The sequence below is a fragment of the Leguminivora glycinivorella genome, chromosome Z (assembly GCF_023078275.1).
Source record: "Leguminivora glycinivorella isolate SPB_JAAS2020 chromosome Z, LegGlyc_1.1, whole genome shotgun sequence".
Classification (NCBI taxonomy): domain Eukaryota; kingdom Metazoa; phylum Arthropoda; class Insecta; order Lepidoptera; family Tortricidae; genus Leguminivora; species Leguminivora glycinivorella.
The window spans coordinates 46,063,375-46,086,285 of record NC_062998.1 but is presented as its reverse complement, the minus strand read 5'-3'; the positions used below and the strand labels follow the sequence as shown (position 1 = coordinate 46,086,285).

At 36.2% G+C, this 22,911-nt stretch overlaps 1 protein-coding gene across 1 annotated transcript in view; it reads right to left on the bottom strand.

Moving 5' to 3' along the window:
• Nucleotides 1-16,370: 16,370 nt before the first annotated feature.
• The window catches only part of LOC125241725, a 33,384-nt gene continuing 26,843 nt past the window's right edge, over nt 16,371-22,911 (bottom strand). The window contains exons 8-10 of the mRNA XM_048150332.1: nt 17,481-17,607; nt 17,058-17,135; nt 16,371-16,903 (exon numbers count right to left, since the gene is read on the bottom strand). Of these exons, the coding sequence (XP_048006289.1) occupies nt 16,826-16,903; nt 17,058-17,135; nt 17,481-17,607 (283 nt within the window). The 3' untranslated portion in view covers nt 16,371-16,825. The remainder of the gene's footprint in view (nt 16,904-17,057; nt 17,136-17,480; nt 17,608-22,911) is intronic.

Below are 22,911 nucleotides of genomic sequence, written 5' to 3'. Positions count from 1 at the left end.
AAACCAAAGTATCCCGGAATAATGTACCACATTTTACTATCCCGGAATAGTGTACAGTTACCTTAAATCAAATCCATATTTTTTTAACATTTGTGATTCAAAATCATCATTTTTGTTGAATCACATATTTGTGTGAAATTACTTTGCACTCCTGTGGATACTATGCAACTTTTCTATCAGTTTTCGAAGTAGGTCATAGGTGTCATTCTTTGTACTCTCTTATCAAGTTAGATTTAGTTATGTTTTGAGTTTTATTAATGACCCACTTGACATACTATGATTGACTTATTTAGGTATACGTAATAAACAAAATGAAAATAAAATTCAAACTTGCTTATATTTTAGAATCGGTCTTTCTGAGTTTTAACGAACAGCTTCCAGCTATGCGCTCCTGGTACTCCTGAATCGTATTTTACGACGCTGCACCGGATGTGCGATGCAACGTTGCGAGCTTCATTCATTCATGGAAATACAAATGGATATACGTATAACGTTAAGGTTAGAGGAGTTTCCTCAATTCCTCATAAATCCGATATCGATAATTTGACTTAAAAACTCAATAATTATGCTTAACTAAGAGAAGAAAACTCCTAGCATGAGCTATGCGTCGTTGAGCAGTTCCGTTCTGACCATACTCAGCAGTTCCATTTCATCAAATGTCACTGTTGTTCAATGTAAGTTGATACTTAATTGGTTTGTTGATAAAAATACAAAAGTGTGTGCTGATAAGATTTGAGTCCCGTTGATTCCTCATGGATCGCATCACCAGAACTCGAGCTGGTCCAAAATGTGACATGAAAACCCAAACTACTACAACACATACCGGTTGCCCGGTAATTAATGGACAACCTTTCAACCACCAAGAGGGCACCTTATACTGGTCCAGAAAATCGACATTAAGGTTTAGTAAAAGTCGCCTGGTTTTGGAGATTTTTCACACTTTTTAAAATTTTAGGTAGTATGTATTAGAATTTTAAAGTGTGAAAATCTCGAAAAACAGGCGATTTTTACTAAACCTTAAAGTCGATTTTATGGACCAGTATAAGGTGGTTAAAAGGTTGTCCATTAATTACCGGGCAAACATGATATACGGTCTGGCGCAGTCGGTAGTGACCCTGCCTGCTACGCCGCGGTCCCGGGTTCGGATCCCGGTGAGGGCATTTATTTGTGTGATGAGCACAGATATTTGTTCCTGAGTCATGGATGTTTTCTATGTATATAAGTATTTATATATTATATATATCGTTGTCTGAGTACCCACAACACAAGCCTTCTTGAGCTTACCGTGGGCCTCAGTCAATCTGTGTAAGAATGTCCAATAATATTTATTATTTATTAATTTATTTATATAACTTAACTATGAACACTAATCTCCCAATATGAGCTATGCATCGTTGAGGAGTTCCGTCCTGATCATCATCCACTGCGCCAAATGTCAGTTCTGAACGTAAATGCTGTTCTTATAAAAATACCAGTCACTATAAGTGTGCCGTTCAGATTTTAGGAGTTCCGTCCTGATCGTCATCAGCGGTTCCACTGCACCAAATGCCACTGTTAAATGCATGCCTGTTCTTATAAAAACACAAAAATCACCATATGTACCTTTAAGATTTGAGGAGTTCTCTCGATTTCTCCAGGATCCTATCATCAGAACAGGGTTCTGATAAAAATGGGACCAATCTGTATGAATATTCAATAAAAAAAAAACTAAAACGGTCACTGGACCTAGTGGATAACTAACAGAATAACAAACACAAGAAAACGAAAACAATAAAACATACAGACGAATTGAGAACCCCCTTCCTTGAGATATGGGCGGCGGTAAAAAGCTATCCTTGCATCTAACTTCTTAATATCCTGAAGCCTTGGTAGCGCGTCGCGACAGAGTAATCAACTAATCAATACCTACATTGATAGATAGAGAAGAAAGTGTAGTTTGTTTCGGCAAAACTCTAGCCAAAGGTCTAAACTTTAGTTATTGTATAACCTGCATAAGCTACATACAGTTACTTACAATAAGCTTAGCGTTGAAAGTCATCGTTAATTAGATATATAAATATAACATTTAACACTTTCGAAACCGGGCTCTACGCGGCGCTACGACATTTTCGCTACATACGGGGAAACCCATGTAATCGGCTACGCTTCTACGAGCGGTGTACCCGACAGTCGGGTTCTTGGTAGCGAAAGTGTTAACCTTCGCCATCTGCTGCTTTGTTTTGTGTGCGTTATACCGTTATTTGCGTCAGTTAAAACACGTCGTTTAGGAGATTAATTAAAATCACCCAAAGTTGGTCCAATAGGTAAGGCGACTAAAGGAATCAACCTACTTCTTAAATAATTGGCCTACTTACTACATGACTATAGGTAATCCAAGATAACTTTGCATCGAATTTCACAGCCTCGCCAGTGCAGGTGATATTTTAAACGTCAAACTTTGATGAAACTATGACCAAAACGGAGTGATTCAATGCTCTTTGACTATGACGTTAACTTAAACCAAACTTAAACCTTAAAATCTTTGCAGACTTATCGCGGCCGTACTCCTAAGTACGTACCTACTAGCTACAACTTTGCCCCTACTGAAACAAATAACTATTTTTTATTTAATTTTAGGCCTAAAAGGCACTGATTTAGAAGTCTGGGCCAAGTAGGAGTAGGCTACGACCTCGCCTCGGGTAGTAGGAAATTAGGAATGAGACCATGAGCCCATGTAAGTAGGTAAAATATAAACAGCTATCCAGTGTTAATAGTTTAGCGACTGTATCAGTAGCACGCACACAGCAACAGCATTACAGCACACATTCGGAAATCCATCTATAAAATCTAGGTAACTATATTGTTATACTAGTAGAAAAACTTCTACCTATTACATAAGTAGATAAACCAAAGAGATTGAAATATAAAATTAAAGAGGTTCAGAGATTTGTCTGTTGAATTATTTCAATTATTTGATTGTCTGTCATTACGTCTAATTGACATTCGCAAAAGCAGATATGCATCAGCAAAATTCTTGAACCCTAAAAAATAAAAAAAATGAAAATATATTGTAAAATCTGTGCAAATCAGATGGCGCTCAATAATGACCGTGTCCGTTCGAAAGCTACAAGTACAACACAACTAAACATCGAGTTGCATGACTTGGGCAATCAAGTGACGCCGATCGACCGTGCCGTAATTCAATTTCTGCAAAATTTTTTGAATCGCACAAAGCTCCCAGATATTATAGAAAACGTGAAGATAGAAGTGCGCGAACCGCCACGAAATGTTGGATTTTTGCAATGTTCGAAAGTGAGTTTGTTTTGTAAAGATAGTCCGAGCAGATCCCGCCGCCGCAAACGGTGTGAACGCCGCCGCCGCTGAAACCGACAAATTGTAACCCGTGTCCAATCTATCTGTCCTCAAACGTAATTTTTTGACTTGTAATACTTACACGGATTTGCAACAAAAAAATTGTGCAACTCGTAACTTAATAAAAAAATTATAAATCGTACGTAATTGAGTCTTTTTACAAAGTTTTCGTTTACTTACCACATTCTATATATATATTATGCCACCAACTGTAGACAGTCGTTACGAGTTTTAAGGACAAGGAAAATTGATAAACCGTCATATTTCATTTTTAGTTCAAACATCCCATAAATCCTAATCATAAAATGTTATATGAAAAGTCATTAAAACACTCTTCTTACACGGTGGAGGTTACCTATATTAGGTATACACACGGTATACACTGTGGGCCTGAATAACCAGAAGGATTTTAACCGTGCGCCTATTCCTGAGTTTCCTGATCACATTTAGAGACTATAATGTCATATAAACTTTTCTGGATATCGCCTAGCTTCAGAGTTATTATCAATTGAAAATAAAAATGTTCTTATTGATATTCAGTCAGGGTGTCCACTACTAAATCCAAAAAAAAATCCCTGACTTTTCCCTGACTTTCCATGACCATTTAAGAAAATTTCCCTGACCAAATTTTCATTCTATGATGATATTTTTACCACGGTTGCAAAAAAACAGTTTTTTTTGTTTTAAAAAAAACCCGGAAAAAAAAGCATTTTTTTTACGGTTCCGTTCCTCAAGAAGAAAAAACGGAACCCTTATAGGATCACTCGTGCGTCTGTCTGTCCGTCTGTTACAGCTAATTATTTTCTGGGATATGTTTGTTTTCTAAAGTACGAAATATAAAAATGTGCAAGCAGTGCAAGGCAGTTCATACTTTTATATTTAACTATTTTCCTTTATGTTAACTATTAAACTTGGCTATACCAGTGCCGGCCCGTGCACTCTCAATTAGGGACATCAGGGTAAAGCGAGTTTGAGTTTCGGCGCCCTTGGTTATTGCAAGGAAAAAATAAATCGCGAGCGCAGCGAGCGCGAAAATTTTTCCCCTTTTATACGTCCCGTAGTAGTTATTATGTACATAACTTAGCAAACAAAATGGAGTACCTAGTCTATCAGAGCAGAGTCGGGAAAGTAGACTTGAAATGAAAACGAGATTTCGAGCATATAGTGAGCGCGAAGTATTGACTAAAGTACAAAAATATGTAGAAATATGAAACGCGAGCGAAGCGAGCGCGAAATTTTTTCTCTGTTGTCAGCGTCGGGATGCCCATTTAGGTGTTTTGCCACTACATGCCTTTAGGTTTCCAAGTGTTTCATCGTCACGCTTATTATCCTCCTATGCTCCTTTGACTAATACAAAATTGCGCCTCTATGTGACGTTTTGGGCCATTGGCTTTATGAGGAACTCCGCTTTGGATTGTCGGATCGGATAGATGCTTAGAATTTGGACAGCGACGTAACGTAACTTTGTCTTTGTCGTTTTCACGTCGCCCTAGCAAAAGCACCTACCTTATGAATGTTGTACATGGTGACATTGTGGTGCAACTTTCCAGTTAATCTCATCATCATCATCATCATTTCAGCCATTAATCGCCCAGTTAATCTAAATCACAATAACTGAATTTATACCCGATCCCCCTCGCCATTTTGGAATATGAGGGTGGGGCACGCAAAATAAAAAAAATCTGGATTTTTCCGCATTTACGATTTTGGGCCGGATAAATTAAGGTCAAGCATGAAGATATCCCTCATTAGCAATCACTAGGATGGAGGCCAGGTACTATATTTGTCATAAAAAATCTAAAGAGACAGTTCTAAGTTGCCTTAAAATCACTACCGGGAATCCATCTTTGCTGTCATGGATGTGGCCAACCCAGGAAATCTTATTATTTTTCAATATTTTTTCATTTTTTTTCTTGGTGCCAAATTTTTCCCTGACCTCCAAATCATTTCCCTGACTTTCCATGACCACTATGAGCTTCCCTGACTTTTCCCTGACTTTCCCTGACTTTCCAGAAAGTGGACACCCTGTCAGTACAAAAGACCTTTTTAACGACGTTGATATTATGGAGAATAGTCTCAAAAAGTGAAAAGTCAAAAATTTGGTTTTTAGAAAAAAAAAACGTTAATACTTGTTTTCATTATGTTGTGTGCATTATGAAATAACATTTACTTTTTATGTGAAAATACGGTCAAAAATAGTAAAAAAGGTACAAATTTTTTTTTTGTCCAAAAATTACAAATTCATATAATATTTTTTGTTTGTTTTTACATGAAAAATGCGTGGTTAAAATCTTTCGGGTTATTCAGGCCCACGGTGTACTTATAGGTATAAGTTTGAAGTTAATTGACTCATACACATAAAATGAAATATTTAAGGTTTTTTTAATCGCATACTTACTTTTATTATTTAACCAATACAATAAAATGGAATAGGAAAGAAAACAACTTAAGTAACATTATTGTTATATTTGTGAGTATAATCATTGATATTGTATGTTTTATGCGAATTAAAATGACATTTTTGCATGCATCATTTCAAATCTGACTTTGTATTAAATTTATATGCATTGTAACAGTGTTTTTGGTTATCAAATCATATCACATAGGTAACAAATTTTGCTATCTATAAAATTATTATAATAATGAATTAGTTGGTACCTACATATGAGGAGTGTCTTTTCAAAAGGACTTATCTCCATAAGTCAACAAGGTTTATTTCTCTAGGAAGACATAGATAAAAATAACCTCTGTTGACTTATAGAAATAAGTCCTTTTGAAAAGACACTCCTCATATATGATCATGGGGTCGATAACAACTCGATGGGGGCAAGCCTGTCTGTATCGTAAAGTGTTTTGGGAGGCACATGTTTTTACATTTTTGTTTTTCAAAGAACGAAAGACGTTCGTTACCTTATGTTCACAATGGTACTGTTACGGCGAAAATCAGAATGATTGAGAAAAATAGCAGATCGATTCACTTCGATCAGCATTCACTACCTTTATGCTACTATTGTTTATGCCACGTCGGTGGCAAACAGGCATAACGGGCCGCCTGATGGAAAGCGGTCACTGTAACCTATAGACGCCTGCATGTCGACATGTAGCAAACAATAGCAAAGTTAATACGTAGGGAGTTGATGGTACACCACACCAACACATTCTGATGCACACGAAAATTCTGTTGCAATTACATCATATGTAGATCATAGACAAATGAGTCCTTAAAATAGCCAAATTTTCCGCGTAATTAGTACGAACGTGAACTGCAGTCCCGAGTTATTTATAATATGTGAGTGTTACTACTTTATATTAATATATAGTTTTACTGACAAAATAATTCGCACAAATCATGATTGATACCAATATGTACAGGTGTATAAAATTGTTCACATTAAAATTATTTTGTATGTATAAAACCATGTAAAATGGAAACGAATGCCTTAAAGCAATGCAGTAACTATGTAAATAGAAGGCAAGAAAGATAAAGTAGTAAAACCTTTTTTAAACTGCGCACTCTTAGAGTCCGCGCAAGATAAGTCTGCAAAGATTTTTATAGCCCCGCATGTACAAGGGTTAAGTAATTTCATTAAAATTCGATGTTTAAAATAACATCTGCACTGGCGAGGCTGTGAAAATAGTTGCAAACGTATCATGGAATACCTATAACATCTACATACATCACTGCCACATGTAATAGCTAAGTATTAGGTATTTGTTTTACAAGGAGGCAAAGTTTTTGTTATTGCACCGCACGTGCCGATGCCGATATTGATAACCGAACAAGCGAAAGATTCCGATATTGGTTCATAATGCGGAATCCTAAGCGTTGCGAGGCACGCAGGTTTAACAAATGTTGTCACCGAATGAAACAAAAAATTGTTCACCACACCAACACAACGAAAATATTATAATTTATAAAATGTAAATTATCCAAATTATTGAATCAATTTTTTACACATTTATGATTCAAAATCAACTTTTAAACAATCAATTCTACCTTGTGGATAAAATGCAACTTTGTCTTCGTTTTTGAAGTTTCAACAGAGCCTTTACCAGTTAACGTTTTCAGTTAAAATAGAATTCGTATTTAAATACGATACTTTTGACTTTGATGATGATTGCACTCAGAATTGCTTCTACATAAAATATTACTTGGTTATATTATATGTGACTTGGGGAGGCGTGAGTTTGCATAGGTAATTAGTTTAAAAATGGTTTATTCCTTCAAATTTACACTGATATAAATTGACAAGATTTAGAAACGTTTAAAAAGCATATAAGTACCTACGAGTCTATGCTCACAAACATAAAATGCGCTCAAGATATTTCCTTTAGTATTGGGCGCGCAAGGATTGCAACTGCATTTTCCAAAAGGAAATTTTCATCATATTTTTGAAATTGGGCGAAAGCCAGAAACACAGGCCACTTTATTTTCTATAAGTATCTTGATATTGAGATACACTGGGAACACGGACAACGCGAAACTAACAAGAAACTATAACGTCGTCCGAGACATCTATAAGTATATATTAATATTATATACAAACATTTTCAAATCTTGCTACACAATCTGTGTACAGATCAGCGGGCCGATTTTTGAGTCTCACGCGTTCGAATTCAGAAAATTGTCACTGAAAACGAAAATAATAAGCACCGGTTGAAAACTGTGACTTGCTTATTATTTTCAGTGACAATTTTCTGAATTCGAACGCGTGAGACTCAAAAATCGGCCCCCTGATGATATATTCATTACGTGTGATTTTTCAGAAACTTCATTTATAAATACACAAGAAAACTCACTAAAGCGATTAATTGAGTAACCCACACTATTTGTATATTTACGTATTTACTTCATTTTCTCACTCCCGCCATACTATATTTCGGTATCAAAAAACAATGCATATAGTTTTTTTTTTAGACTCACAAGTCGCTGAAGCAATATATGTATAGGTAATAAAAAATATTTGGAGTATCTGACACGATAACGTCTGATTGATTATAAATCCAAAATCCCTGCGTTCCACTAGCGAGCGAACAATGCCAATGCAGCTATTTGACGGGTAATAAAATTACATTTTAAGTTATCATTTCAACTATTCGAGGATTCGTATTTCGAGGTACTATTATGTCACTTGCACGTTCCAAAGTTAGCTGAGTCAGAGCCAATAATCTATTAAAGGTACAAAATGTACAAAGGGTACAAAACTAAGAGTTTTAACAGGGCCATTTTTTGCAAAGTTGTCCGCCCGACTTTTGTAACATGGGTATTTTTTTACGGGAATCATACTCAGAATCGCGTGGTCTTTCAAACCTGATAGGAGATAGATAAAGAAATGTCCCAAGACTTCCATAGGTACATTTTACAAACCTTCCATCTCGTTACCGCCATACAAAATGTATGAAAAAATGGTAACGGAATGGGAAAAAACCTTGGGACACTTTCTCCTATTAGGATTGAAATAACGCGCGATTCTCAAGTGGAAACCACATAAACACATTTCCAAATCCAAAAAATTGAAAAAATGGCCCAACTATAAGTCAGTTGGCTTCCCCTGAAACGTGCTAGTTGTCCTAGGTAAGAGTTCTGCTCTGGCCAATGCGGCTCCTAAATCTGAACGCAGCTTCTTATCATAATTATTAAATATCTGGGCGACCGAGCTTCGCTCGGGTCTATTTTAATATATCACGTCTTTAGATAAAAAAAAACTCTTATAAATACAAAAACAAACAAAAAAAGACAAAAAACAAAAACTTAATTTCTGGCCGGGATTCGAAACCCTGACACCTACGATCTATCTGCGTACATTAGACCGACCTCGTACGACTGAGCTAAGCGGAATCGATGCGCGCGCGGCGAAATTAAGGACCATATTTTACGTTTACAAACGCGAAAGAAAAACTCATGAAAACTCGAAAATTCGCGTTTTCCGGGATCTAAGGCTACGCTAGATCGATTTTTCACCCCCGAAAACCCCCACATAACAAATTTCAGCGAAATCGTTAGAGCGGTTTCCGAGATCGTCGGTATATATAAATAAATAAATAAATAAATAAATAAATAAATAAATAAATAAATATACAAGAATTGCTCGTTTAATAGTATAAGATATTTAGTCGTGCTACATCATCATTGCTCGCTAGCTACCACAACTTGAGCAGCCAAATGTGGTAGTCGTTAAGGATAATTCACAACTCAACTTCAACTCTTACACTCGCACTTGTCTGAAAGCATATAAATAATTAAATAGCCGAAGTTCCTATCTTGCTTCTACCACCTTTAGCTGCCAATCGGTTAGTTGATCTTATCTACAATTTCGGCCATATATCCTAATGATTGCGCATGTACGTATTTTTCTTCAGAATATAATATTCTTATAATAAATTAGAATATTACTACCTACTAGTGTTTATTTCTTAATAAGTGCATTTGATTTGATGAGCTAATTCGATTCTATTTACAATATGGTCAACGAAGAGCAAAGCGACGAGAGCACACGTGAGAGTACCTCACCTTTTTACTTTCTTAGCAAATATCTTAAGCGTTGCATCTATTTTATTTTATTACTATACATATAAAAACAGCAAAGTAAACAGTATAGTACATTACATTACGATACAAGTGCGTAAAAGAGGAAGTTCGAAACGAGTGGCGATAAATTAAAACACGACCGAAGGGAGTGTTTTAAATCGACACGAGTTACGAATTTCCTTTTCGCACGTGTATCGTACGACGTTTTTCAGTACAGATGAGCCTCCGAAGTTTCGACCTGGCATATAATGAACAACTTCTCGAACTAGTGCGTAAAAAAACGACCATCTGTACTGAAATAGTACATTACGATACAAGTGCGTAAAAAAGGAAGTTCGAAACGAGTGGCGATAAATTAAAACACGACCGAAGGGAGTGTTTTAAATCGACACGAGAATTACGAATTTCCTTTTCGAACGTGTATCGTACGACGTTTTTCAGTACAGATGAGCCTCCGAAGTTTCGACCTGTCATATAATGAACAACTTCTCGCACTAGTGCGTAAAAAAACACCATCTGTACTGAAAAAGTCATTTTCGTAGCTGAAGATAGCGGAGTGAATTTTATTTAAATCCATCATCATCGTCCTCCTTGCGTTATCCCGGCATTTGCCGCGGCTCATGGGAGCCTGGGGTCCGCAGTGACAACTAATCCCAAGATTTGGCGTAGGCACTAGATTTACGAAAGCGACTGCCATCTGACCTTCCAACCCAAAGGGTAACTAGGCCTTATTGGAATTAGTCCGGTTTCCTCACGATGTTTTCCTTCACCGAAAAGCGACTGGCAAATATCAAATGACATTTCGCACATAACTTCCGAAAAACTCATTCCTCCGGATTGAAAGTCGCACGCTCTTACCGCTAGGCTACCAGCGCTTTAAATTTATTTATTTTATTTAAATAAATAATTACATCAAATAATTGCTTACGTTCGCTATTTCCTGAACTTTTCTTAACTGATTTTTTTTTTACATCACCCATAGGTCTCACAACAATTTTGACCATTCTATAAATCGATTGATTACCCTAACCTAACTAATAGGCACTTATGTTAAATAATTTATGAGATCTGGGGTGTGTGTGTGGATTGAGTGAGCACCTTCCGAAAATAAAAAAAAATATGCTGATCATTTAGTAAAAGTTCTAAAACAATTGTAAAACGAATCTCTGAATTTGTAAAAAGATAAATCAAAAGATACAGCCATTAACATGTGCTCACTCAGTTCTCACAAACTACCAACGAAAACAGTGAATATATTCATTTAACATATAATATTTATATACTAACATTTAGTAAAAAATAGGCCAACCTACCTCTATAAATATTAGATCACCTAGTTACGTATTTAATTTTTTACAAATAGTTTCTTATGCTCACTCAATCCTCACACTTTTGAAAAGCCGAATTTTGATGAAAAACATAAGATTTAGACCGCTATTATATGTGTATAGTTTAGTAAAAGTGAAATGGGAATTTGTAAAATACAAAACGAACCACTAACGTGTCAGGTTTTTTTATAATAAATTTTTGTAAGTGCTCACTCAGTCCACACGTTTTGAGAAAGTTAAAAATGTAAATATCTTACGATTTGTAGCACCTAAGACACTCGAAAGTACTTCAACATTTAGTAAAAATTTTTACTAAATATCCACCATCTAATATTTTAAATTCGTTGTCTGGTTTTAAAGATATTCAGACATAACTTTTCTCATTCATACAAATGTATCAAGTAGGGTGACCACACTATGTCGGCTCCTGATTTTCCCCACCTTCCCATTGTCATATTGAGATTGGGGAGTTTCGTTCAATTTTGATAATAGTTTATATTAAACTAATACCATATTAATTCTCCATCTGCAAACTGTTTTTAGGTTATGTTCTTGGCCTAGTGATGATGTGTATTGTGTAATTTTTATCGACGTCAGGATAATAACCATATCGACATTCATGCATTAAAAAGGACATGAATGATAATTGGTAAGAAACAAAGAATATTCACTAGTAAGAAACCAGAACCTGGTAATCTAATCGTGCTAACAGATGAGCGTACCGGATTTGTAAGTGGGAGCGAGAAAATAATAACTATTTCTCGCTCCCATTTACAAGCTAGCAAGCATCCATATGGATGACCTTGGTGCGGTACGGTGCTCGTACGGTCATGTGTTAGCAGCTTTACAGCGTGCGTAGCCGAATGGCATTACTCCGACGCCAAACGAAAACGAAATGCCGTGCCAGTTAGTCTGGCTCTGTCGCGCCAGTACGCACGAGCGATATAAATTACAGAACTTTGAATTTGAAAAGCAAACCCTTTGTGCCTTACCAATAGTTGGCGTGATTCCTACACTAGGCAATGCCTGTCCCGTAGGAAATCAAATTACAACCGAGTTACCATTACAGGCGCGAATTGCTACAAAAATAATATATGATATAGATGTCGATATGGTCATTATCCTGACGTCGATAAAAATTACACAATACACATCATCACTAGGCCAAGAACATAACCTAAAAACAGTTTGCAGATGGAGAATTAATATGGTATTAGTTTAATATAAACTGTTATCAAAATTTAACGAAACTCCCCAACCTCAATATGACAATGGGAAGGTGGGGAAAATCAGGAGCCGACATAGTGTGGTCACCCTACTTGATACATTTGTATGAGAAAAGTTATGTCTGAATATCTTTAAAACCAGACAACGAATATAAAATATTAGATGGTGGATATTTAGTAAAAATTTTTACTAAATGTTGAAGTACTTTCGAGTGTCTTAGGTGCTACAAATCGTAAGATATTTACATTTTTAACTTTCTCAAAACGTGTGGACTGAGTGAGCACTTACAAAAATTTATTATAAAAAAACCTGACACGTTAGTGGTTCGTTTTGTATTTTACAAATTCCCATTTCACTTTTACTAAACTATACTACATATAATAGCGGTCTAAATCTTGTTTTTTTCATCAAAATTCGGCTTTTCAAAAGTGTGAGGATTGAGTGAGCATAAGAAACTATTTGTAAAAAATTAAATACGTCACTAGGTGATCTAATATTTATAGAGGTAGGTTGGCCTATTTTTTACTAAATGTTAGTATATAAATATTATATGTTAAATGAATATATTCACTGTTTTCGTTAGTAGTTTGTGAGAACTGAGTGAGCACATGTTAATGGCTGTATCTTTTGATTTATCTTTTTACAAATTCAGAGATTCGTTTTACAATTGTTTTAGAACTTTTACTAAATGATCAGCATATTTTTTTTTATTTTCGGAGGGTGCTCACTCAATCCACACACACACGATCTGGGTGGCTAGCCGAATGGCACAATCGCTCACGAAACGCTCACGAAACGAAGCGCTAGTAGATATCTATCTCTATCGCGCTTGCGTATTGGCGCGACAGAGCCAGCGGCGTATCGCTTTCGTTTGGCGTCGGAGAAATGCCATTCGGCTACGGGGCCAGGAGAATTATAAATGTAGGTACATAAAGCAGCAGAAGTACAATACAATACTCTTTATTGCACACCTTGATAAAATACAACAATACAAAACAAGGAAGAAACACGAACAAAGGTAAACAACAGGCGGTCTTATCGCTAAAAAGCGATTTCATCCAGACAACCTTAAGGTAGCGGAAATTGATAAATTTACATAATGTCAGTAGGTGTCAGCAAATTCGAAGAAATAAACTTATCGCACTATATAGGCAAAAAAAAAAAACATACATAAACATACATATATAAAGATAAATAACTAAATGCATAAATATATAAATAAAATATATATAAATAAATACACATATAACAGTACCAGGTTATTCAGAAGTAGATCGGTGGGTATTTGAAAATAACCAGGACACGACTTTGTTCTTAAGGAATAAATCATTTTAACCACTTCACCTGTTAACACTTCTGCTGTCGACTGTATTTCATGTCGTTATTTAACGGCCGACATAAATTTTACTTATTTATAATTTTTGCATACATATGACCGTCTGTTAGGGCCACTTGACTCGTCCATGGTTAACCAACTAATTAGTAGTTACATAATTGTTTACACTGGTTAAAACGGTACCTACTGTATAAAGTTAACTCCGAGTTAGTTGGCAAGCCATGGAATAAAACTCGCAATAGCTCTATTTTTTACATACTCTTTAAATCGTTATAGTTACACCCGTTTCTCATTAAAAAAATACCCGCTGCTTAAGAGCCAATCATTTCAATAAATTCAAGTCAAGCATCACGTTCTGGCCCAAAATTCCAAAGCCCGATGACTATGACCAAAGCTATGATTATAATAATTAATTTTGTCGTTTTTTAAACGTAAATATTTCTTTTTATGTACTTCTCTTTCAGTCACACGTTTTGGTCGTTGTCATAGAGCATAACCATTAGCCTATTACCCATAGCTTCCTGGACAAAACGTTAGTTAAGTATAGAAATGAAAGGTAACATAAATAATGGGTTGCGAGCTACAATACAGCGCATGCTCTCATCGCTCCGTATCTGCTTACATCTATACTAAACACTAAACATTAGCAAAACGTACTAACCTAATTTCTATCATAAACGATATTAGCCTAACATTATCATTACTTCATTACGCAGATATTTTTCTGGAAAAGTATTTAATTTATTCGTAATTACAATATTCGACTTCGTTTTTCTTGCCATCTCCCTTATATGGAGAGTTAGGGAAAGCTCCATATCCATATAAATATCAATAATGTTTATTCATAGTCAACACAATTATTTTACTAAGTATACAATGCGTTCAGGAACTATGCTATTTGATGATTCGATTTCAGAATCGGTTGCGACATTTACTGACTTCGAAATTACCCTGAAGTGGTAAAATATGAATTCGTTTCATCGCTGGCTTCAATAGAAACTTATATTCGCTCGCCAAAGCTCCTGAATGCCTTGACGTCAGCGGTACACAGATCTTTGTAATCTTTATAATGCTTACTTCGCTGGAACTGAATATTTTCATACGACAAAGCTCTCATTTCAGGCATCCATTCACAGTTCTATTTAAAATGGAAAATACCTGCTACATAGAATCCACGAGTAATAAATAGGCCCTGCTTATTACGAACGATTTCCCGCAGAATTAAGAACTGACATATCTGACGATACATTTTAACATTTGTAACGTCAATTGAGGAACTTTTTATTGAATAATCCATTATATTCAGTAGCTAAATATATGTAATTAAAATTATTGTAGTTACTGACTGACATTAAAATGTATAGCTTTTAGCTAGTTTGACAAACGGTAGTTTTTAAATTTCAAGGGGTGCAATATGTATACTGAACAGTGATCGGAACTATGGGAGTAACACTTTAACAAAACTTGCTAAGTGGACATTATAAAGTACTTACAGCCATGAAAATATAAATATCCTTGTAGTAAAGTAAATCTTGGTTTTAGGTATATAATCAAATTTAACACTGACCTGAAAATAGTAATTTTGGCTTTTTTTTAATTTATTTCAGCTCTAAGGTTTTGTTTTAGTCCGATAGTTCCGATTACTGGTACTGAAGAACGTCGTATAATGCGAAAAGGAAATTCGTAACTCGTGTCAACACTCTGCTCGGTCGTGTTTTAATTTATCGCCGCTTGTTTCGAACTATTGCTTTTCGGCACTTGTATCGTAATGTACTATTTTTTTTATTGTTTGTTGTCATAATATCTTTTTCCTCTCACTGGCTCGGAAACACGTGTTTTGTCCTTTAATACCAGCGGGTAAAAACGCATTTTATCCACTAGTGGGTAAAGTAATTTGACCTTGAATAAAGTCAAATTAACTGCTTTAAAATTGATACAATTAGGTGAATCTAGTAATAACGATGATTTACCACCTGTGGAACTACTGGAAGCAGTGATAAACGCATTTTTTGCGTTGTAGTTTCCTCGCTATAGTGAGAGGAAAAGTTTTGTGTTATGGCCGCTGTACACATATGGCCAACGGTTCCACCAGCCCTTTGTGAAACCCCTTGGCCAAGATAAGAGCCGCTGTTTACACATTGGCGAACCAATCACTTGGCATTGGCTCTTCATGAAAGATGGACGTGGAATGGAAAAGTATAGGAAATTCTAGGTCATAGACGTTGTCAGAAAAATTTGATTAAAAAATAATAACCCCGTAGTAAAATTAAATTATTTGAAATATTAACAATTTTTTGAATATTATGATAAGAACATTTATCTTTTTTAGGAAATACATTAAACATTTGCAAGGTTATTTTATTTCCTAAAATCTACACTATTATTGACATAGATAAACTTATTATTTTCGTAAATATTTCACTACCGTCCTCTCTGACGGCTGACGACCAACTGAATGAAGCGCCAACGTGTAAACGCAGTTGGCCATTGGCGCCAAGATCCTTTGATGTGTGGACAAAAAACCGACACCAATCGGTTGGCCGGCAAGCGCAAGCGCCAACTGCCAACTTACGGCCAAGTAGCCCTCTACACGCTTGGCCAAGGGGGCTGGTGGAACCGTTGGCCATGTGTGTACAGGGGCCATTACACTCGGGTGCAAATGTATTTTACTTCTCGTGTGTTAAAATACAACTTTGCCCCTTGTATAACAAATAACTATAGTTTAATCATTGACATTATATGATTTTATGTTTTGCATGGCAAATTATTTTTATTGACGATCATAATGTATATTCACATAGGTTCATAAACTACTTAAACTAAACATAGGCTGGTACTTGCATCGCACTTGGTACAACATATACCTAATACGGTAAACTTTACTAAGCTGCCCTACTACGAGTTGTGCAGTGCGTGAGGTGTGAGTGCCTCGTATAGTTTACCCTAGGTTTCGCTTTGAACATGGGTTTATTTTTTTCCAAGATGGTACAATGGCACAGCACTGAGTTTGTATAAAGTCTCACGGCGTATCATGAGTCAGGTCTCTCGTGTAAGTCATGAGCACGGGTCCCGAGTCTCGGAGACCAAGCTCTGGTCCGAGGCGTCCTTCAGCAGCAGATTAGAAAGAACGTTCTGGAAATGACAAGTAATCATATAATTTAAATGAAATGAATTCGCTTGGGCAGCAGTTTTGCCTAATCGACAGCACGGAATAACATCAGGCAGTTATTGCTAAGTGCTCGTTTTATGACTTTAGACTTTAGTATATTTCTTATGATAAAATTACCTTCTCTGAGTCTCCAACGATGCTGAGAAGTGAAGACATAGACAATCCGTTGAGCCCTTCTGGTCTTTTACTGACTTGCTGTAATACATAATAGATAAACATTAGGTAAATTATTAAGTAGGTTGGTGATTATTTAATTAACCTTTTGGTATACTATTATAACGTTTATGAATGTAGGAATATCCGTGATTTAATTGTAACTAACATACCAAGGGTCTCAATTAAATACGAGTACTTACCTAATAAAAGAAAAATAATCTAAATAAAAATCACATATTACACCTTATCGGGTACATATTAAGGCACATTCGAGGTGTGTAATTGTGTATTCTTCTGATACTTGGGCAATACCTACCATATTTAGCAGCAACTTAGAAACGAAAGAAAAAATGCCTACAATAACTATAATTGTACAAAACTTACCGGCTTCATAAGCGACAACAGCACAGTATACAAGGTCTGCGACTTCTTCGACAAACGCGCCACTTTATTCTTTAGCTCTACCGTAGACTGTCTCATGTTTTCAGCCTTATCCTTATTAAATTGCAATCTGTAACAGAAGTGCCACGTCATTCTCGGTAGTGATGGGACGAAGAAGGGTTCCGTAGAAATCACAACGGCACCCCATTTCTTGCGTACATCACCCATCGCTAATGCGCATATACAGTTGAGGCAACGCTACATATTAATCGGTTGCAGAACATCGGAAACCATATTCGACCAAGCATATAACTTTTTTTGTAACTTCGTCTGCAGGATACGTAGAAGCGTTCTGTTATCTCGCCAGGCCCAGTCAATTCGCAAATGGGCTATTAATAAGCCAAAGTTTGTAGTTCGAAAGCAGGCTGTTTGTACTCAGTTTGTAAAGTCAGAAAATAATAATTAAAAGATGGTACGATTGTCGTAAAGCAATAATAAATGAGTACCTAAACGGTTTTTATGTTTGTATGTAATGAATGTGTTTAATGGTTTAACACTTTCACTAGTTCAATACCAAGAACCTAGACGAGATCATTCCGAATACTCAAAGCATGACGCAGGAACTGCGGAGTTTTGATCAATAGGTGAGATGAAATGTATGTGATCCAAATATTCATATTGTATTGTGGGATTTTGATTCTTTATTACACATTCTAGTATGGACCAGGGCCTGACAAGACACACGATCTCACGAGTAGCGCTCATATACAATGGCGGCGGCACAAGAGAAAGTCGCCCGTTCTATCGGCTAAGTCGTACAACGGTCAATCAAACTGCCCCAGTAGGTACGAAATCACTGGCCTACTTCGTTCTGCCTACGTAATTAGGTATCTACGAGGGTCATGCCAAAAGAAATTAGATACTCAAGATTTACATACTTTATTCTTTATTACAGCTATTTATTTTTTCGAAGTATTCACCGTGAACACGTATACACTTTTCCATCCGTCTAAACCACTTAGAAAATACCGATGACCACTCTTCTTTAGACACCTCAGAAATTTCGTAATTATACGCAGCCAGGGCATCTTCTTTGTTCTCAAATCGCTTTCCTTTTAATTTTTCTTTAATTTTAGGAAAAAGGTAAAAATCACAGGGGGCTAGGTCAGAGGAATATGGGGGTGGGGCAGAATAGTCACGTTTTTTGAGCTGAAATAGTCAAGTGTTCTAGCGGAAGTGTGCGGGGCAGCGTTGTCGTGGTGCCAGAGCAGGTGCCGGGTTCCTGACTTCGGCCGCTTGTCACACCAAGCTGACAGTACTCTTGGGGCACAAACTGTCACATACCATTCTGAATTAACTGTCTTTTGATCTTCTAGCACTATTTCAGCAATATGTCCCGTCTTGCAGAAAAATGAGGCAACCATTTGTTTTTGTGTGCTTCGGGTTCGGCGACATTTTGTTGGCGTCGGCTCATCTTCAAAACACCATACTGTGGACTGTCGCTTTGTTTCAGGATCGTAGTTATATAGCCATGTTTCGTCACCTGTAAGTATATCATATACGTTTTTTTTCTCGCCTGCGTGGAATTTATCTATCATAAATTTGCACCAATCCACGCGACGGCCTTTCTGTAAATCGGTTAGCTTGTGCGGCACCCATCTTGAACAACGCTTATGAAGAGACAGATTACTATGAATTATAGTTTGCAATGCTGCTGATCCAATGCCCAGTTCACGCTCGAGCTCTACATATGTAATTCGTCGGTTCGCACGAATATTTTTTTCCACAGCCTGTACATTTTCTTCACTGACTGCGGTTGGCGGCCATCTGGTCTTCGCCTCATCTTCAAAGCTCTCCCATCCTCTTTTAAATTTAGAAAACCAATTAAAAACAGTTGCACGTGAACACGCAAACTCTCCAAAAGTCGAAACTAAAGTTCAAAACACTCATGAGGTTTTAAACCTTTTTTAAAGTCATAATATATCATAACACGAAAATCACGTCGAGTAAGCTCCATTGTTGCAGAAAATTCCCGCCAAAATTATTTAGAAAAAAAATAATTAAAAAAAGAATCCTAAGAATTTCCAAGTGTTCCATTTTTAAATTTATAAGCATAAAACCTACCTTTAAAATGGTGTATAACTGGCCACTCTGGCCAGTATCGATCAAATGACCATGGAGTATCTAACTTCTTTTGGCATGACCCTCGTATTACTAACTTATGCTTTTTAATTACAAAAAATAAAAACGGTAAGTTACATGTCGTTGCTGTGAACACAGCATTCGCGTTGCGAATCGAGGAAAAGTAAAATCGAAACAAAACTAATACGAGTATAATGTGCGTTTGATTTAGGTACAATCAAAATTATATGTTTTATTAGTTTATAAAAGAAAAACTTAATTAAAATATTCGTTTCTGAAATGTAAGTATTACTTGAAATTATAACAAAAATGTTCAGGTAGGGTTTCTGATAATCCATACTTATAATACCTATAATATTATAAATGGGAAAGTGTGTGTCTGTTTGTTAGTCCATTTTTCACGTTATAACAGAGCGACGTATTGATGTGATTTTTTTATGTGGAGATAGTTGAAGGGATGGAGAGTGACATAGGCTACTTTTTGTCTCTACCTAACCCCCCACTTCCCTAAAATGGGGAGCAAAATTTTCTATGGAGCACTCCGCATTTTTTTAATTTAACGCGAGCAAAGCCGCGGATAAAAGCTAGTTATAAACAAATATATAAAGCTATACAAGTTATCTATTTTGAAATAAAACAGATGCAGAACAAAGAGAACAGAGACAAAGGTAAAATAGTATTTTATACAATCGTGATATAATACAAAGCTTTTCAGTCCACGGTTACATAGTTAAGACCACGAAGCTTGCTGAGTGGCCTAATAGTATGGTACGAGAGTGAAAACCTTAATTATATCACTATTGTATACAATACTTTTTCTACGAGTCATCATCTTCATCATCAATGGACGAAAAATATCATAATTCAAGTTAAAATTAATGTTAATGGCGTCGTTCACCGTTGCATCAACATCGAATTACTTGGCAACCAATTGTTTGTAATAACCGACTGTGATTAGTCGATAACGCGATAGAAAAAAAAAATGTGTTTCAGATGCAGACAAATTTGCCAGGTATCGCAAATTCGTATAGAACTGGTATGAAGTTCTATTTTGAAATTATTACAGTTAACTAAAAGTGAACTGTAATGAAATATTATAGTTGACTTAGTGTCAAAGACTATCTAACACTGAAAAGTCAGCATTTATAGTTTAGTCTGATTGACAGATTAAAGTCGACGAGTAGGAAAAATATATTATTTTTTTAAGTGGCTAATGTAGTATTTAAAATACTTTAATATTTTCGCTATAATTTATGGCATCTCAAATCTCAAGTGTTACCCATATACTTTCAGTTTTTATTGTTTACTCCGAAATGGCGAGTTAATTTTCTAAGTTAGTTTTCAAAAATCCAGTCTTATAAAAATCAAGATAATAAGATGCTCTAACTGGAACTTGAAAACTATCAATTTTACATTATTTTGACGTTTTTTTTGAAAGCAGCCTTAAAGTGTCACTTTGAACTTGTATTAACTATTCAATATTGAGTTTCATTTTAAAGTAACAGTGTCATTTTTGCTATAATGACACTAGTACTTTAACAATTCTAAACGTTTTGAGATAGGTATAGTGACACTGTGCACGTAATGACGGTTTGGCTTTAAACTATTAGGCTTAATGCAGGTTAAAAATAAAGTTGTACTGTACTTTTACTTAAGATGACGTTATGGTCTTAACTCGCTAAAAAGAATTTGCATTAATGAATCGTCATTATCTGTTTAGTGTTATTTTTGATTGTATGAATTACCATAATTACGCTTGCAAAGAAATGGAATACCGCTGTTATGAGTTTAAAGCCACTTTAACTGGTAATGGTAGCTTTAAGCGCGTTGACTGATTATTGTCACTTTAAGTTTTATGTCATGCTTTGCGGTAATTAAAATTACAAAACAGTTAATGATTGACCTTCTAGACATAATTATTACGTTTAATACCATTGTTCCATTTAAGTTTAGCACATAAACCTACACAATTTTGATGAAATTCTATGAAAAAGACATTTTACTCTATTTTTTTGTAAAATACCTATAAACAGCGCTAATAAAAATTAAGGTTATTTTTTGTATAATTATTTTTTGCGAAGTAATTGCTATTTTTGTGATCTACAAGACACAATTACTAATTTAAGATACAATATAAAAACTATGATTGCTAGTGGATAAATTTCTTGTGCATTAATATAACTAAATTATTAGCCATAAATAAGTATATTTGTTTGTTACAGTAAAAAATGGCTCAATGATATTCAAGGCTCAAAAATTCAAAGCAATCATCAATAGTATAAACACACCAGCATCTACAGATCACCTATTTGCTACATCGCCACGAGCATGCACATTTCAAGCGGCCGACTAAACTTCGCATAAGTTAGGGTATACCACGTCGTTGCGGTTTCTGGAGACCAGTAGCTACATCAGGAGGCCAGGATCTGAGAGAAGACGCTGCACCACCGCTAGAGACGACCGGTACATTGTATCGGCCTCTTTGCGGAACCGCTTTCTTATCGCTCCTGAGCTGCAGATACTGCTTAGAACAGCTCGAAGAACTGTAGTGAGTGTCTCCATGATCAGAAGAAGATTGAGGGAGAAGAAAATGTTACCCCGAAGAGCTGACAGAGGCTACCAATTGAAGCCAGAGCCAATACCCCAATCGAATTGCTATAAGGCTTAAGGATTGGACGTTGCAGCAATAGAGGAAAGTTTTGTTCCCCAACTAGACGAAGGAGATCATTTACACCAACTATAGACGCAAAAGGGTGTACAGGAGTCAAGGAGAGCAGTTTACACCAGTCTTCACCGAAGAAACAGTCAGTTACGGGAGCGGCTCGTGCATGTTCTTGGGCGGCATTTCCATCGACGGCAAAACGGATCCTTTAACTGCAGGCAGTTACATTATGGAGATCTTAGAAGAACGTATGGTCTCGTACACTGAGTGTTTTGGACCTGATTTCCAATTCATGCACGTCTACGCCCGTTGCCATACTGCCTTGATAGTGCGGGACTCCCTGATGCATGAGTTCGGAATGCACCGTAATGGAGTGGCAGCAACGAGCCCCGACCTGAACCCCATCGAACATCTCTAGGATGAGTTAAAACGGCTTGTTTGGTCACGGGATCCTGCTCCAGCCACCCTCAACGAGTTGGAAGCCGTAGTTATTGAGGAATGGGAAAATATTCCTCAAAAACTGATCGTAACACTGACCAGGTCCATAACTGATCGCATGGAAGCTACAGGAAGGGCCAGAAGGAGGAACACTGGGTTTTAAGGTTAATTTTAAGTCATTTTTTTCGATAT